This window comes from Oryctolagus cuniculus, chromosome 3 (genome assembly GCF_051225735.1).
Source record: "Oryctolagus cuniculus isolate XC-2025 breed Fujian yellow rabbit chromosome 3, ASM5122573v1, whole genome shotgun sequence".
Lineage (NCBI taxonomy): Eukaryota > Metazoa > Chordata > Mammalia > Lagomorpha > Leporidae > Oryctolagus > Oryctolagus cuniculus.
Genome location: NC_142869.1, coordinates 125,154,058 through 125,173,333, shown reverse-complemented (window position 1 = coordinate 125,173,333; position 19,276 = coordinate 125,154,058). Strand labels below are relative to the sequence as shown.

General features: G+C 41.2%; 1 protein-coding gene across 2 annotated transcripts in view; it reads left to right on the top strand.

Moving 5' to 3' along the window:
* The window catches only part of CNTNAP5 (contactin associated protein family member 5), a 991,178-nt gene that overhangs the window by 527,417 nt on the left and 444,485 nt on the right, over positions 1-19,276 (top strand). For both annotated transcript variants that reach the window (XM_051848810.3, XM_089329361.1), the window contains exon 8: positions 2,726-2,990. In XM_051848810.3, the coding sequence (XP_051704770.3) occupies positions 2,726-2,990 (265 nt within the window). The remainder of the gene's footprint in view (positions 1-2,725; positions 2,991-19,276) is intronic.

Sequence of the window (19,276 nt, the reverse complement as noted above, 5' to 3'; positions counted from 1 at the left end):
TCTCTCTCTCTCTCTCTCTCTCTCTTTCTCTCTCACTGTCTCTAACTCTACCTTTAAAATTAAAAAAGAGAATATTATTGGAGGATAAATTTACATCTATGTCTCAGACCATGTCATTGTTTCAGGAAAGAAGAGTTTGATTTATACAATCTTCTGGAAGCCCTTTCAGCAAATGACTTTCTTGTGGCACACCATCAAGTGCAAAGACTGGTCACACCAGCCCATGATAGAGCTGGGTTGCAACTGTAGTTAACAGCTGCCAGGTTTATCCTGTTTTTATTGTTGAAAAGAAACTCAGTACAAATGCACACATGCAAATTGAAACATCTATAATGTATCATAAACAGGTTGGTGGACCTTTAAACATGGTGGCACCCAGGGTAGAGGAGGGAGGTATCAGAGATGGTGGCCAAACATAAAAGTGCTCTGCATCAGACAAGTATGGGTTTGTCTTCCACCATTGTCCCTGTGAGGAAGGTCTATGGCTGTCATTAAGTCACATGCTTTCTCTACAGCCAGCTGTGCATTCTTGAAACAGAGAGAATAACACATTCTGCACATGTTGTGCACAATTCACAAGATGTATATGTAAATGCTAAGCCTACTGCCTGTCATGGTGGGCAGTATTAACTGCAAGCAATTTCTTGATGAATTAGCAGTGCTTTTCCCTTTGACTCATTAACGAGCTTCTGGAGCTGTATCCTAAAGAGAAGAAAATACCTGAATCACTGCAACCAAGAATTCATGTGAGAATATGCTCGTGGTAGCACAATTGAAGAGTTAATCATTAGAATTGTACTATTGGTAAAAATTGTTTTCAGCCATAAAAGACTCATAAATGCATATGATGCTGACCTAGGAATGTTTTTCTGGGAAAGGGGTTTTTATAGTTGAATTTAAGGGTGAGAAATACTAGGACTGAGAGTCATATAGTTATCTTACACTGCATCTTGCCACTTCAGTGGAAAACTGAATTCAGGTAGACATTCCTTTGATTACTCTTTTATAGTTTTTATTTTTTGAAAGAGACAGAGAAACAGAAAGAGGAAGAGAGCTCCCATCAGATAACTCATCTCCGCATATGACTGCAACATCCGGGGCTGGGCCAAGACCAAAGCCAGGGGCCAGGAACTCTATCCTGCTCTCTCTCATGAGTGTACAATAGCAGGACATTGGAATCAGGAGTACAGATGGAACTTGATTCCAGGCACTGGGATATAGGATGTAGGAATCCCAATTGGGATGGGAAACAATCAGTTGTCATCTCCATGAGCTCCTAGAATCTGCATTGGCAGGAAGCTAGATTTGAGAGATGGAACTGGTTATCAAATCTAAATAATCTGATGTGGGAGTAGGCATTTGAACCACTGGGACAAACTCCCACTCCTCAGGCAGCCACTCAAGGTAGTGTAGAAGCCCTAACTTTTTTGCATAGCGATGCTGGCTATGGGAGAAGCTGAAAAAGGCTGAGCCAGGGTGTTGTGCAAAAGCTGGTGTTCAGTGGCCTTGAAACAAAATATCCGTGGCTATTTGGATGTGCTTACCCAAACCAACTCACTGCATGGCTGTGAACATGAATGCCCAGAACATAAAAGAGACAAATGATAGGAATGGGAAATAGGATGTGGCTGGCTATGGAGTTTGCAATATGAATTCCAAATGGTTTTCATGATAGAATACATATTCACAATTTTAAAGATTTTCTCCTGACTTATCTATTGGAAGTGACCCAAGCACATGGCCCAGGTGGGCACATGTGTTCATTCCTTAATTTCCCATAACTTCCTGATGTAGAAATTAACCCTAGTTATTCTCAGATCAACGTGGACTCATTTCCACCCTTGCTTATACAAAGAATAATTTTCTTCTTCGTTGTGCTTCTATTGTGTACACACCTTGTATTCCCAAGTCCAGGATTTCCCAATCTGCACCACCTGTTACTGAAAATACTCTCAGCAAATTGAAACTGTGGCCCATGTACTCGACTGTTTCTAAACTTTGAAAGGAAGCTATTTTGCAAGCATCAGAGTGCTTCCACATCCAGTTTGTAATCACCTTCCTAACCTTTCCTCCTTCATATTCCCTGGACCTTCCTACCCTACTTATTACTTGCAAATGAAACGGTGTCTTCAGTTTTCCAGGAATGTCATTGTGCTAATTTCTCCAAGTCTTTGCTCACAGACTCATCCTGGCTAGGGCTCAATCACCCCCTCGGCTCCCCCGATCTCGTTCCATATAAACCTCACCTCCTCGCTAAACCTTTGCTTATCTCGTTATTGCTTCTGCCAGGCTCCCATGAGAGCTGGGCTCTGTCTCTCTTTTAGCACATTTCACTGTGTAACAAAGTTTTTCCACGTGCATCTTTTTAAAAACCGTCCCAAACGCTTGGCACATGGTTGGCATGCCATACGGATTTATGTGATGAGCGAGTGTAATTATTTTTACATCTTAAATTCCCTAGAAAATGTTCATGTCCCACCATCCTCCCTTCCTGGAGTCTCATATGGCCCTCTTCACAGATAGCACTGTGATCCTTCACACAGGAAGAAAAAACAACCGTGGATGTCTCTGAGCAAAGCTGACTTTTTCCCCCCCTTTAAGATCTCACAGCTGAATGTGGAATGATCCTGAAATTAAGGTCAGCTCCAAGTGGTTGTTTATATCAGCTGTCAGAATGCAGAATAAAAAATGGCTTATATATGTTTGATTTTTTATTGTTTTCCAGGGCAATGTCACTTTTTCCTGCTCCGAACCACAAATTGTTCCCATCACATTTGTCAACTCCAGCAGCAGTTATTTGTTGCTGCCTGGCACCCCCCAAATTGATGGGCTCTCAGTGAGTTTCCAGTTTCGAACGTGGAACGAGGATGGTGTGCTTCTGTCCACAGAGCTGTCTGAGGGCTCAGGGACCCTGCTGCTGAGCCTGGAGGGCGGGATCCTGAGACTCCTGATCCAGAAAATGACTGAGCGCGTCACCGAAATCCTCACAGGTACTGTGTGCTGATGTCTGCTAAGCTGGTTTCTTCAACCAAGTTGAGAAGGGAGGTTCTGACCCATACAGTGTCCAACTCAAGGCATGCAGGAAGACCCAGTGTCCATGTCTGTAGAAGCAGCATTTTATTTTCTTATTAGGGTTAAAAAGATAGGAAATTTCAAATTAGGTGAATTTTAGCAAATGCCTAAATTTCCTTATCTATCAGCATCCTCACCAGACATGTGGGATTAAGAATTCCTACCCAGGAATATCTAGTGTACGGCAGATCATTGACAGAGCATCCTGCTACAGCTTCCTCAGACTGGACCTGTGCTGTATGGACTCCTCAACATGCTGGCTCAGGGAAGGGAATATTTGCTGCTTTGTAGATGAGGACATGTAGCCATGGAAGACTTCCACACTTACAAGTTCCTGAGTGATGGAGCTGAGCTTTCAACACGCATGTGTCTGGCTGACAAGTCTGTGTTTTCCTCTCGAGTCACATCACCTTGGAAATTCATACAGCCCTCTCTTCTGTCTCAAGGAAACATTAACGAGCTTAAAAAAACATATTTTAGGGATCAACATGGTGGCACAGAGGGTTAGGCTTCCTCCTATGATAGCAGCATCCCCTGTGAGATTTTGCTCAGATCCCAGAAGTTCCACTTCCAATCTAGCTCTCTGGTCGTGAGCCTGTAAAACAGCAGAAGATGGCTCAGAGGTTTTGGCTCCTGCCACTCGCAGAGGAGATCCAAATCGAATCCCTGGTTTCAGCGTGGCCCAGCCCTGTTCAGTGTGGCCATTTGAAGAGTGAACCAGCAGACAGAAGGTTGAAGGTTGATCCCCACCCACCCCCTTTCTGTAACTCTACGTTTCAAATAAGTAAATAAATCTTTTAAAAACATATTATAAAATTATATATATATTAAATATACATAGTTAAATATATGTGTGTGTTTTGAAAGAATTAAATAAGTAATGCATATGACATCTGGGTATAGCAAACACTTTTTTAAAAAGATGTATTTATTTATTTATTTAAATGACAGAGTGACACAGAGAGAGAAATACATCTTCCATCCACTGGCTCACTCCCCAAATGACCACAACAGCTGGGGCTGGGCCAGTCTGACGCCAGGAACTCCATCCAGGTCTCCTGCATGGGTGACAGGGGCCCAAGCACTTGGGTCATCTTCTGCTGCCTTCCCAAGCACATTAGCAGGGAGCTGGATTAAAAGTGGAGCAGCTGAGACTCAAACTGGCACTCTGATATGGGACACCAGTGTTCACAAGAGGCGGTTTAACTTGCTTTAACAGTAGGAGCCCCAAAACTTGTTTGGGAAGCACTGACTTTTATTGCAATGTACGATAGACCTTAACATACACCAACATGGAACATATCTTAGAATAAGTCATGGTTTTCAAGACTCTGACTCTTCCAGCTGCTGTTAGATCAACATAGAGCATTGAAGTGACTTTTTCTGCCTCCACTTGTCATCTCACTGTCTTCTGTCCTCCAAATTGCAGTACTTTCTAGGTCGACAAACATTAGTGGAGGTCAAACCACATGCCAAGGGCTGTGCTAGGGACTGACACCTGATGATAGGTCAACAGGTCCTTTGAGAGCTTTCCCTGAGTCATGAGTCTGCCTCAGATCCCCTGCTGTGCACCCTGGAACATCATCTATCATGGATGACATGACAGTGTTTTTTTTCCCTTTTGATTTAAATACTTGTCTTCTACTACTGGACTTTGAGTTTTATTATCCAAGTAGATTAATGGAAATTGTCTTAAATACTAAAAATAAAAAGTGGCTTAATAGTAAAGGTCTGATCAGACCATGGAGAGCCTCAAATGCCAATAAGGGAATAACAACAACAAAAAAGGGCAAATTAAATCCCTGGCAAAGCAGGAGATCCTGGATTTGGGAGTCAGATAGATACATTTGAAGTCTCTTTTTCTGTTGTCCTGGAGAAACTTCTCAGTTCTCTTTCATATGCAAAGAGGAGTTGATTCATTATCTATAGCTGCATAATAGATAACACCTAAATCTGTGATCAAAGGCAATATTTCCTTTGTCTCAGTTTCTATGGGTAAGACATGCATAGGCCACTTGGCTGTGTGATCTTGGCTCAGGGCCTCTTTTGAGATTGCAGTGGAGTTGTTGATGGGGCTTAATGGGGCGAACATTTTCTCCTGGGCTAACTCACATGACTGTTGGTAACCTCAGGAGGTTCATTGCCTAGTTCACTCTCATGGACCTCTCCAGAAGGCAGCCTGGAGAAGGTGAGAAAGATCACCTGACTGAGAACACCCAGTACTGGAGGTAGTGTCCTATCACTCTTCTGTCATAGTATACTCATTCTAAGTGGATAATGAAGTCCAGCCTATGTTCAGGTGGAAGTGCCTTTGTACAGTCATGAATGTTATCAAATGTGAATTGTTTTTGATCATCTTAGAGACTGCCTGTCACATGAGATTTAAAAAATGTTGGGGATAGATGTTTGCCATCATGGTTAAGACATCACCTATGATGCCCACATCCCATATTAGTATGCCTGGGTTCGAGACTGGCTTTGCTACTGAGTACAGCTTCCTGCTACTACACATCCTGAGAGGTGGCAGGTGATGGCTCAAGTATTTGGGTCTGTGCCACCTGCTTGGAAGACCTGGGTTGAGTTCCCAACACCCAGCTTCATTCTGGCCCAAACCCAGCAGTTGTGATTATTTGGAGAGTTAAACAGTAGATGGGAGCATTCTTTCTGTCTCTGTCGCTCACTTTCTATCTGTCTCTGCCTTTCAAATAAAATAAATAAGCAGGACTATGATGTCCATTAAATGACATTAGCATGTCTCCAGTACTCAGCAATGTTGAAAAGCTATTTAACAAATTCCCTATCCTTCCATTCTCACTTAAGACCTAGAGGTAGAAGGTGCCTCATTCTATGAAGTCGTAAAAGCCATGAGCAAATTTGTGCAGTCAGAGGAGTTGTGCAAAATTTATTAGATTTCCAGTAAAGGAGGTGAGTTAATCACTTAGAATTATAATATTTTTCATGTTCAGAGTTATAAAAGTTAAACCTCAATACTCCTTATTTAAAGAAGAAAAATGTGAGCTGGCACTGGGCTGTTTCTCTCTAATCAGCGTGATGTTTGAGTACAGAGACTTGTAGGCCCCAGGTCAAAAATGCAGTTTTAATATAGTACAGGCCCTGGCGGCTCTTTGCTGTAAAGACTCCAGGTGCGGCCTGTATTATTAAGCACATGTCAGTCCATTAAAATGCGTTTATGACTGAGAGAGAGAAGGTGGTAAATGCTGCCACACTTCTCAGCTACAGAAAGAGAAAGAAATTATCAGTTATTACAGACCTGTCTCTCAAAAATTGAAACAAGTAAAGAGAAGTGTTAAAAATGTGCAGCCTGAATTCCTGAAATCTGTCTCAGAAAACTCTTGCATAATTCTCTCCTCAGGGGGAATTTCCTGCATTTTGGGAAATTTGAAATTTTTTTATACAAATGAAACAGGGCTTTACTTACTTGGGAGAATGGAGGCAAACAAAAAAAATATTCAAACAAAACATGTTTCTTTTTTATCTGACAGAGTAATAGAGAGAGAGAGAGAGAGAGAGACAGAGACAGAGACAGAGACAGAGAGACAGAGAGAAATCTTCCATCCACTGGTTAATTCCCCAAGTGACTACAATAGCCAGGTTAGATCCATGGTGAACCCAGGAACCAGAAACTCCATCCAAGTCTCCTACAAGGGTAGCAGGGGCCCTACTACTTGGAGCATCTTCTGCTGTCTTCCCAGGTACATTGGTAGGGAGCTGGACCTGGAAGTGGTGCTCCAATATGGGATGCCAGTATTTGCATCAGACACAAGCCCTGAAACAAAAACATCTCTTTCTTCCCTTACATTTCTGAGTAAACTTATTTTTTAGAGTACTTGAGATCATAGTGACTTCATTAGAGATGGAAACCTCACATGAACATTGAATAAACACTGACAATTGTCTTAATAATTTTGAGGGTCAGTGGGGTTATCCTTGACACTTGGAACATCACATAAAACAGAAGTTGGCATCGCATTTTATTAATGGATTAGTGAATCCACACATTCAAAAATACATGTAAGTAGACTAGTTCAGGTGTTTCTAACACCTCAGATCCAAAAGAGAAGTCAATTCCCATGGAAAAGGCAGCACCGAGGTGCCTGGCACCTACCTCCTTATATCCAGAGCTTCATACTGTGTGCATGGCTTTTTAGGGAGAAGGAATATTTAGGGCTTTTTGAATTGGAGATCTGGGAGAGACATGCAAACTAAATGCAGCCTTAAAATAGAAGGTATCTGGATTTAGTTGTTCTCTGGGATAAAGTTGCAGTAAAATACAGGACGACAATGTATTTTTGAACCAGAAGGCATTCAACTCGGGCTTCTTTTTTGAATTCTCAAGTTCGTGGCCTTTACATTATGTCCCGCCGCTACTCATATTCATTATGTATACTGTCAGTTGTTTAAATAACTCAGATGTAAGGAAATGGTGCTTGAGAAGAAAGATTCACTGTCAAATGTACAATAGGTTATTAAGGGAAGTAGGCTATTTGGAATCTAAAGTTGTGTTTTTCCAAAATATTTCAGTTGGTAACCTTATTCTCAGGTGTGAGATTTTCATCACTGTAACTAAACACGAGACAGGGCTACTTATGAAAGAGGTTATTTTGGTTCATGGATTTAGGGAGTCACAGTCCAAGACAGGACAGCCCCATTGCTCTGGCAACTGATAAGGGAAGTGGCTGGTCCAGTGCATACAGAAGAATCACCTGAAAATCCAGGAAACAGCTGTTGGGAGCAATTTCATCATCTACGTCGCATGATCTCTTATAAAACTCCTAGAATTCATACGGGGGCTTCACCCTTTCTGCCTCATCAATCTAGTTCCCAAAGCCCTCACTTCTGCACACCACGATTGGATTGAGTTTCCACCATCCTAGCACCATTAATTTATGATTTTCAGAACTAAATGTCTGCATGAGCTGGGGAGTCAAATCACATGTAAACAACAGCATTGAGTTTGATGGGATTCACACAGGAGGAGGAGTCCATTGACTTTGTAGACTTCTAGTCCACTTCAGCAAATGCTGTCTGTATAGAACAGGTTATAGCAAATAATGTGCATCAACATACAACCCTCACAAAAATACTTTCTGAGTGTGTATCACATTTTTGTGGATATTTTTAAAGTTCAGTGCAGATTCCTTAGTGAGATTATTATCTAGGGAGTAAGACCACTAAGTTACAAGAGCTCTGACTCAGTAGTGGTCTATCTGTTTCCAAAGACTTTAGCCTACTTTTCATGGCCATTTACATTCTAGTCACCCCTATGTTTGTCATCACATGTGGAAATCAAGACACTGCGCTGGAACAGAGAATACCTTCAAGGAGTCTTTTTTTTTGAAACTTTTTCTCTTTTTTATTTTTTATTTTTGACAGGCAGAGTGGACAGTGAGAGAGAGAGACAGAGAGAAAGGTCTTCCTTTGCCATTGGTTCACCCTCCAATGGCCGCAATGGCCAGCATGCTGCGGCCGGCGCACCACACTGATCCGAAGGCAGGAGCCAGGTACTTCTCCTGGCCTCCCATGGGGTGCAGGGCCCGAGCACTTGGGCCATCCTCCACTGCACTCCCTGGCCACAGCAGTGAGCTGGCCTGGAAGAGGGGCAACTGGGACAGAATCCGGTGCCCTGACCGGGACTAGAACCCGGTGTGCCGGCGCTGCAAGGTGGAGGATTAGCCTAGTGAGCTGTGGCGCCGGCCCCTTCAAGGAGTCTTGCTGCAGAGGAAGCTTTGCCATTGCCCTTTCAGCAATCAGAATATCTGCTTAGGTAAATTACAAATGAAGGAGGAAACATCTGGAGATTCCACTTCATGTATGTCAAACTCTCAGCCTTTTATTGTTGCTCGTGAAGGACCATGTTCCATGGGAACCACTCTCACAATAGCCATATGTTCACAAGGATCACTCAAAACCCACACCTGCCTGGTGATCAACAGACACCATATTCAGTTTTTAATGAGAGCACTGTCTCCACTTAGAATGCTTAGAATGCTGATGGACATTGTCTAAACCGATCTGAACTACCAAAAAGAAATACTACAGAACATTTCATAAATATGCATTTTCTTAGAAGCATTGGGTCATAATGGTGTCAATGTCATATGAAACATTAAGTACCCTTAAGAGAAAAGCGTCACCATTTTAATTGTTTTGAAATTGATCTGACATTTCAATGCTGTTTTTATTTTTCTGATCGAAAATGCATAGTAGTAAGAATAGGAATAAGTAAATAGAGGTCTTCAGTCTTTAAAACTTATTTTTCTATTGTAATGCTTCTGAAAATGTCAGCTCCCCACTAAAGAGAGATTGTGGGCAAGGGAGCTAGAACTTAGGCTGAACAGCCTGGGTGTGTTCTACTGAGGTAAAGAACGCTAATAGTCTTGCTCTGTCCTCTTGCTACAGAGGAAGGTTGGTCTAGAATGACTGAAGCCACATTTACCATTTTCTATGAGTTCATGAAAGAAAATAGCAGCTCAACCATGTCCCCTTATTATCTGAAAGGAAATCATTAGTCTTCCTTTGAAAATGAGTAAGTGCCCTTGACTTGGGAATCCAAAGTAAACCTAGTGGTCAGAGGTCATGTTTCTCAACTTTGCAAATTCTACTGCACTTTGCAGCATAAAGGAAGTAAGATTGTCCTCTTGGAGAGCATAATTCTTATGAATGAGCTGCCTGGGTATCCAAGAAACGTCTTGCTTATAACTCTCAGTCACCTATAGAGGATTAGGAGTCAAGTGCTGTATTTGAGAAATATTTTCTTCTTAAAATCTTCTTTAAATAACAATAGAGTACAAGAGTACTTCAAAAAGTTTGTGGAAAATGAAATTTAAAGATGTTTAGTGCAAATGATTTTGAAACTCATGAATAGCTTTTTTTCATATATATGTTTTCCATGGACTTTTTTCTAGTGCCTATATACTGTGTGTATGTGTGTGACTTTTGGTAGTGGAGTTATCAGAATGTGGTTATCAGAATGTGTGTATATATAAAGGAACAGTTGTGATTATTCAAGCTACTTCATGTGTTGAGACAACGAAGAAGGGACATAGTAAGTATCTTTGGATATGGGACAAAGTTTCATACAAGTGGGTTTTTGTTTGTGTTTATGTCCCTTCAGAAAGTTGAACAGGTAGCGAGTGAGCCATATGGCACAGAGTCAACTTTCTGTCTTTCATTAGAAAACCTCCACTCTGAGCTTCCCAGTCTTGCACAGTACACTACCTTGATGTGTCTGGAAGCAGCAAAGACTACAAACCTCAGGATGTAAGGAGATCATGCTTTCAAAGCAACAACTCAGCACAGTTGAGTGGAATTTAGAAGGAGGAGGCAGACTTGAAACTGAAGTATCTGACCCTGGCAGCTGGGCAGCTTTAAATGATTACAAACTGAAAAGACAGAGTAAAACATCACCTGGGACAGAACAGAGTCCCCGAACAAAAGGAAACATGAGCAGAAATCAACCAATGCCATGGGAGAGGTTTTTCAGTTGAGGCCAATGGCTTTTTGGAGAGGTCATTTCAACTCCTCTCACTTCATTACTAGAAGCAAATAACACTGTTCATCTCACATATTCATCCACCTTGTAATTTGTCAGCTTTTCCATAATGCCTTAAATAGTACTAGCTGGGGAGAAGGCATTCAAAAACACTAATTAAACTATCCATTTTGTCAGTCGTTAATTTTCTATACTTGGTAGACTGCTGTGACTGTCTTGTTCTTTTTTTCTAGCTCAAGAAGTGATAAGAGGATATGATATAACTTTGTACCAGCAGCCATAATGGAGATAAATTTGATGATTATTTAACATTGAGTGGCCAGCATTGCCCACGGTATCAATTGTTATTATCTCAAGAAATCTCAAAGCAGTCCACATCCCTGTTTTCACACTTTTATATCCCCTTTGTAAGGCTGTCCTAAGTATTTACATGAGAGTGTTTCCAAAAATGTTCATGGTAAATGAAATTAAATGATAAGTTCACTTTGGTGCATAAAAATTTTGCAATCTGTGCATAGTTTTTTTTTTTTATAATACACACCTCTCATGAGATTGCAAAATTTGTTTGCTACAAACTAAATTTATGTTTTAATTCCATTTCTGTGTACATTTTGAAATTCCCTAGTGAGTATTAGTTTTCTATGGAGGCCAGAACAAAATACTGCAGACTAAGTGCCTTGAAGAGCAGAACTTTGTTTTCTCAGAGTTCTGGAGGCCTGAAGTTCAAAGTCAAAGTGTTAGCAAGGCTGACATTTCCTGAGGCCTCTCTGGCTTATAGCTGGTCATCTTCTCCCTACATCCTCATATTTTCTTCTTTTTCTGCATGTCTATCACGTCCATGTCATAGCATCCTCTTCTCTTAACGGTACAAAATCCTTATATTTTTACTAATTATTCTTTCCTTCATTAAAAATAGAGCTATATTTTTATATACTGGAGGTTAGGACTTCAGCACATGACTTTGCAGGGGCATTCACCTCATAGCAATGTCCTATATAATTGATTGACCAATGCCTTGCTCTACACCATACTGATAGGACCCATGTCAACACGAATGTTACCTGCTGTACCCTCCATATTTGTCGTGGGCCCAGTAGGACACCTGCTTTCCACGGGGCCTCAGCAACTACAGTCCATCCTTTGAAGCCATAGGTTCCTCATCTGTGGAGTCCATATCCATAAATGCAATCCACTGCAGATCAAAAAGAATTTTTAAAAATTGCACCTTTACTGAAAATGTACAGGCTTCTTTCCTTGCTATTTTTCTAAAAATATACTCTAGCGACTATTTACATAGATTTTACTTTATGTTAGGTATTATATATATTATATTTATAGGAAAATACTATGCTGTTTTACATGAGGAACTCCAGCATCCTTGAAATTTCAGCTATGGGGATCCATAAGCATTCTAGAATTGTCCTCAGGGGGATAAGGACAACTGTATTAGTTGCATGTATTAGTGACTAATTGAATGAATGAACCTGTGGAGCTGACCACCAAACCTCTCTGGAGGATACAATTTTGACAATGAAAATAAAGTTGGTAGTAATTTTTAACAAACTGATATTATGGCAATCATCTTCAACTTACGCTGTGGAACATGTCATATGCAGGAATAAGCTATTCCCAGGGGAAGTACTAATTAGATAAAAGCCAATGTGTCTCCCAGAGGTGGAGAGATGGCCTGGAGAGCCTTATAGTACTGGAGGGAAATACTCACCCTCATTAATCCTGGCAGCCAGATGCTTATAGGCTATAGCCCTGCAATTAACTGAGCTGTTCCCCAAATATTGCCCTTTTCCATGTAAGCAGCTTGCAGCTACCTGCCATCTGCACATCCAGTAAATATGGCCAGCCTGTGAACTTCATCCTCTGCTTCAATTAAGCTGTCATTGACGCCTCTGTGCTTTAGCTAAGATAATGTTGATGAGAAAATCCCATTACAGAGGGCAAATACATAGCCTGCCATGGGGCTGTGACTGTCACAAGCTGTCTATTTGAGCCCAGAGTTCGAGTTTCAGAAGACAGAAATATGAAGACGGATTCTACTTCATGAGAAACTGAGAAATAAAATTGTCCAAACTTCATGATATCAAGAAAAATTGAAGGTTTATCAAAATGGCGATGTCTTAGGCATCTGGGTAATGATATTGAAAACATTTTATTTCTTAACTCATTTTTCTTTCCCCATATTTTACTTGGAAAAGGAACCGAGAGAACTAGTTTTTATTATTATTATTGTTATTATCATTATGGCAGGATAACCTACCAGCCATACCTGCTATTACCTTCATTGTTCTTTCATAGTTTCTACTTTGACAATTCTCTCATGTAACTCACTTTTCTCCTGCTTAGTTCAGAAAGCTTTGGAACCATGTTCTCTGCCAGCATTGTGCTCCAAGATGGGTCTGGGGGCACTGCCCTCCAGAAGTGCAGAGACCCTGGTGGGAGGGACAGTAAAGAAATATTCAAAAGGCAGGAGGACACAGGCTTATGTCTTGGGAAAACAAAGCAGGAACAATAAGATGGATGAGAAAAAAAGGAAATGTCTAGAGATGGAAATAACCAAGCTTGGCTTTGAAGATTTGGACAAAAAAGAGGAAACTGATGCTCCAGTAAGGGAAGATAAAGAAAAGAAAAAGGAGACTCCAAGGTGGAAGATGCCATAGGAGCTTCAGACACCTGGGAAAAGAAGTCAAGGAAAATTGGCAGACGATGAGGCAGCATTTTGATCATGGACACCAGAGTTGGAGTTGTGTAATGAAGTGGTTAGGGAAATGTCTCTCCTGAAGCTTTGAGGTCAACGTTTATCATGTGGATGATTGAGCTGAGCTTCAATTCTATACCAGGAAAGTGTTTCCTTCACCATCAACCACACACATGTCTGTTAGACTCTCATGGATGGCAAACCCAGATGTTGCTTTTCTTATATGCTGACCAAGGGACCTCAGGATACTGGTTACCTTGAAATATGAGCCAGGCTTTAGCAACTAGGAAAGGTTTAACCTGTGATTTATGGCCAATGTGCATGAGAGGGCCCTGAGCTGACACTGGGCAGTGGAGATTTGACTGGTCTGATGCTCAATTAATCAATGAACATTCAGAGAGGGCAGGACGCTGCCCTTTAAAAGCCAGTGGAAACACCAAAACATGACTCAGATTTGACCCCCAGGAACTTGTAATCCCACTGGGGAGAGGAGACTTATATAGGCAAATTGTTAATTAATACTACAAGGCAGTAAATAATATGACCTAAGAGAATACATCAGACAGAGGATGTTAAAGGAATTTAGACAGAGAAAATGCTAGGCTACCGTCTCATAAGGAAATCCTGTTTCATTCATTACCTAATTTATTAACTCATTCACTTGTTCATTCATTCAATCTTTCAGTACTTTCAATATGCCCTGACTGTGCTAGATCATCGTGATAGAGAGCAAACATTCACTGCCTATGCACACAAGTTAGGAGAGCAGGTACTGAGACACAAATTAGTCTTGAAGCGCTGGGAGGTGGATTTGAATAGTGGGGGAACTAAAAGAGTGCAGTATAAGAAAACTGCTATGATCTGGATAATAAAAAGTCCATGTGTTAAGAGGTTGGTCCCTAGAATCCTAAATTAAAGGGTTAAGAACAAAAATTAATCTGGTTACGGTTTCTAAAGGTGGAGACTTTGAAAGTGATCAAGGAGTATTGGGTAGTTAAGGCTGGCCCCATAATTGAATTATGGTAGCTTTTCATTTTTTGAGGATTGATTTATTTGAAAGTCGAGTTATAAACAGAGAGGAGACACACACACACACACAGAGAGAGAGAGAGAGAGAGAGAGAGAGAGGTCTTCCATCTGCTGGTTCACTCCCCAGTTGGCCACAATGGCTGGAGCTGCACCCATCTGAAGCCAGGAACCAGGAAATACCTTGGGGTCTCCCACACGGGTGCAGGGGACCAAGAGTTTGGGCCATCTGCTACTGCTTTCTCAGGCCATAGCAGAGACATGGATTGAAAGCTGAGCATCTGGGACTTTAACTGGCACCCATATGGGATGCCAGCACTGCAGGCGGCAGCTTTACCTGCTATGCCATAGTGCTGGCCCTGAATTATGGTAGTTTTTAAGGAGAGACCACATAGTGAGTAAATGAGTATGCTTCCTGCCTCTCTGCTTCCTGGTTTGCTATGTGATTGCTCTTTTTCATGCATTCTACCATGGCCAGCCTCATCAGATGTCTGACCAATGGTGCTGCCCAGTGTTGGACTGTGACCTCCAAAATTATGAGCTGAAATAAACCTTCTTCCTTCGTAAGTAGTTCCTCTCAGGTATTGTAGTGACAAAAAGCTGACTAACACAGTGTCAGAGGTTGAGAGTGGGAAATCCATGAGTGCTTTGTGTTTACTCAGAGCATAATGAGCAAGCTAGTCTAACAAGAGAGGAGAATCTTTGTGGAGACATGAGATGGACAGGACAGACGGAAGTTTGATTGCAAAAGGAACAAATATACATGCTAAGCAGTATGAGTATCATTCCCTACACTTCATCACCCGCTGGAAGAGTACTTTTATGAGGTTGGTAATACCTTGCTCATTAGACAGCTTAATGTATACAGTGGTGCTGTACCGGAAAAAGGCAGGAGTCATGGGAAAGAGGGAGGCCATCATAAATAGTCCTCACTATAGTGATAAGACATAGAATAAGAGAGGGTCTTTGAAGGAATATAGGAATTTAATCCACTTTGTGTGGAGAAGAGTTAACAGAGTCTGATAATTGATGGGTTAACAAGTGTCCAAGAAAAACGGAACTTGGGTTCCACATTGTGTCATAATGGTACTAGTAATTGTAATATGTTCTTTTACAATGTGATTGGCATTTTAAGATTGCCTTATTCAATTATTTATATATTCCCCCACTTGTTCTCACAAGAATTGAAACTACCCTTGAACTGTTAAGGGCAAGTATGATGGGACATGGAAAAAACAGCTGAATTCGATTTTCTAGGAAAGATAAAACCTAGACACTTCACCACACCAGTCAATTCTGTTTTCCCTTACAGATAAAGAAACCACTTTTGTGAGATTAAGAAATCTGTCTAAATTTCTAGAAATTATAAGTGGCAGGGGCTTGAGCAAGGAGTAATTGGTGATAAAGACATCACAGAAACCCGTAACAAGTTATTTCCAGGGTTGGAGAAAGAATTCCCTAGGGGCTATACTCTGGCTGAGGGTATCTCTATGCATGTTTGCAGCTGTGATGGCCTGGACTTGGCATGGATGGCAGGCTTTTAAGGGTTCTGGGACAGCCACTGAAGAGCAAAGGTCCATTAACACCTTGCAACTAGATTATGAGATTGCTCTTCCTTCATCTTTAAAGCACAAAGACAGGCACTAGTGTGAGGTGAAGAATGAAGTACCAATATCTAATTAGGAAGTTAACTAAGGAGAGAGACAGAGAGAGAAACAGGGACAGAGAGAGAACATGCACAGTGAGAGGGAGAAAGCAAGCACACATCAAGGCTTTGACATAATACAATTATTCCTTTAATCCAGTGGTTCTCAACCACAGATTTTCCACTCCAACCAACCTTATCTTCATCCTTCTTACCTCCTGTCCAAGGGACTTCTGTAAATGTCTGGAGACAATTTTGTACAAGTACATGGCTAAAAAATGACTCCAGGAGGACCACAACATTGACTTTGTGGTGAAAAGAGAGAAGTCCATCCAGAGTGCTGACCACCTCCCTTTGGATGCTGGCTCTGCCCCAGGCAGCCTCTCTGGTTTTCTGTAATGTGAGGTCAACCAGGAATATTGTGAGAATTAAGAACTCTGTATTTAATGCATATAGCACATGTTAGGCATTGAATACCAGTAGTGTGCACTGCACACTGTTTTTACTATTGAACAATGGCAAGAATGGAAACTGTCTTCTTCTTTCCCCTTTCTGGAGAAAACCTTTTAAGTTTTGACTTGGTTCACAAGGAGGTACAACACAGCCTGTTGAAATCTCTCTGTGTAAAGGAGACTTTTATCCTGTTGTCCTGGCTGAATCCTAGGGCCTAGGAGAAACAGTAAGAGTACAATTGAGAAAATGCTCAAACTTCCCCTGTTCTTTATTTTAGCTTTAAAGGGTGTGTTATTTTTTCTTTTTAATAAATTATAGAAGTTGTACTTTTTATTTTTAGAAGCTTTGAGAATTCCATTAGCATATAGAAAAAAGAACAAAATAAAATTGAGGTTCTTTCAATCTAAGTCATTCCAGTATTTTCAAACTTTTTCAAAGTTAGAAACACAGAGCATATTCTGTTTAGCCAGAGTTTTTCACTTATCAGGAAATCAACAACATATGACATCATGATTATTTTCTAGCTGAGAGACAGAAACATATATTGGGGGGAGAAGGGAGGGAGGGAGGGAGAGAGAGAGAGTGTGTGTGCTCCAACCTCTACCTGCCAGTCCCCTGCCCAAATGCATGCAACATCTGGGACTGGCTGAGCTGAAGCTGGAATCCAGACACTCAATCCAAGTACCTCTATGGGTAGCAGGAACCCCATCAGTTATGGCATCACCACTGCTTTCCAGGGTATGCATTAGAAAAAAGCCAGAGTCAGGAACTAGAGCAGTGAGTCAAACCCAGATACTCATATATGTAATGTGGGCATCTTAACTGGTGTCCAAACACTAGGCTAAACATTCACTTCTGTGATTTTTAATGGCTGCATGAAATTCCTTTCAATGACTGTACTGTGATTTAGTTGACCTACTGTTATTGGAAATACTGACAATTGTGAATTTTTTGCTATTGTAAATACTGTTATTGGTTTGACTTTTTTCATGGTGAGTCTTCACTGTAGCTCTGTTATTATTTTAGGATTAATCTATTGGAATACAATTCATGGTGAAAGAGGTTTAACAATCTTAGGATGCTCTATATTCACTGATATATTTCTATACAGAAAGAACATATAAACTTATGCTGTGTGAGCACATACAAAATGATCTGTTCCCTTCTTAATCACTAACATTGAACATGTTGGGCTGGAAAATTGTGACCATCGTAAGGGTCATGGCTCAAATTTCCATAAGAAAAGGCAGGTTATGAAGAGCAAAGGTTAACAAATTTATTTAATCAAAGTTTAGTTTTACATGACATGGACAGATCAGAAATAAAGACCCAAAGACTCAGTTTGATGAAGAATGGACAACCATGGAATGTGATAGGACAAAATGTTGTCATGCAACAGTAGTAGACTGAGAAGGGAAACCCAGGATCTGTGGGTCCAGATAGATTCTTCTTGGCTTCTCTGTGTAGTTTTACTTCCTCCTGCACAGAGAAACCAAGAAGAATGGCTGCAATCAGAGAGAGGGCCAGTAATACTCAATGTTCCTTTAAAGTTCAGAAATTCCATGTTTGTCTTTATCCAGTTCTCTTCTCAGAACACAAATCCCAACTTTTAAGTCTCAGGTCCTAAACCATGCACTGCATAGTGCCCCAGATGGCCACCAATCCCCTACTCCTCTACCCCTTGCAACTATTCCCCATCAAGGTGTTTGTGATCCCACAGGTTTCACTTTCCTGTTCTCCATGCTGTAACACTGTGTTCTTTTAGAACTGTTTATCTCTGGGACACTTGGGAGAAAAGCAATCTGATAGAATTGGCACTCCACAATTTGGAATCATTAACAGCAGTTCCACCCATCCCTTTAAATAGTCTTCCTCAGAACCAAACTGAGGAGAATCTCCAGGGATGTTATGTTAGCTCTATTAGCAGAATGAAGTGGAAGAGAGTGTCCCAGGTGGAAAGAAACATTTGTAGAGAAGACTATGCCACTTTATTTGCCATAAAGTTTATTCTGGGGTCAACTCCCTTAAAATAGTGGTGTTGTTCCTAGCTTTTTTTCTTTCTCTTTTGAAAATCCCTAATGGAGTAGTTCTCAACCCCGGCTGAACAACTCAATCTCTGGGGATCTTGGAACCTTCCAAGGACTGGAGCCGCTCCTGGAAGTCTGACTTAATGAACCTGGCATGGGTACTATTAGAAGCTCGCAACATGAAATGTGTTCTAAAATTAGTCCTCTGAAGAGCTAAGATTTGCCCTCAGGTTGCCCTGGTGGACAGGAGCCCATGTAGGAAATGGCCAAATCAAAATGGAAAGCAAAGATCAAAAAGATAAAAAAGAAGGAAATAACCAAGCAACCAACCAAGCCCTCAATAAGTGACAACAGTAAAGACAGTGAGGAATGGATGGTGATGTGCCCTCAGAATCAAAGACATCCACTGATGCTGTGAGTTCTTTTCCTAGGCTAGTTTAATTCCTAAAAATGGATAAATGAGAGACCAGTGCTGAGGCATAGACAGTAAAGCCACCACCTGCAGTGCGGGCATTCCCATATGGGTGCCTCATCGTGTCCTGGCTGCTCCACTTCCAATCCAGCTCCCTGCTAATTTGCCTGGGAAACCAGCAGAAGATGGCCCAAGACCTTGGCCCCCTGCATGCACGTGGGAGACCTGAAGAAAGTCCTGGCTCCTGGCTATAGGCGGCTCAGCTCCTGCCATTGCGGCCACTTGAGTAGTGAACCAGTGGATGGAAAATCTGTCTGTCTCTGTAACTCTGCCTTTCAAATAAATAAATACATATTTTTTAAAAATGACTAAATGAGAGATTTCTAATTAGAGGCTACATTCCCTGTACTGTCTTCCT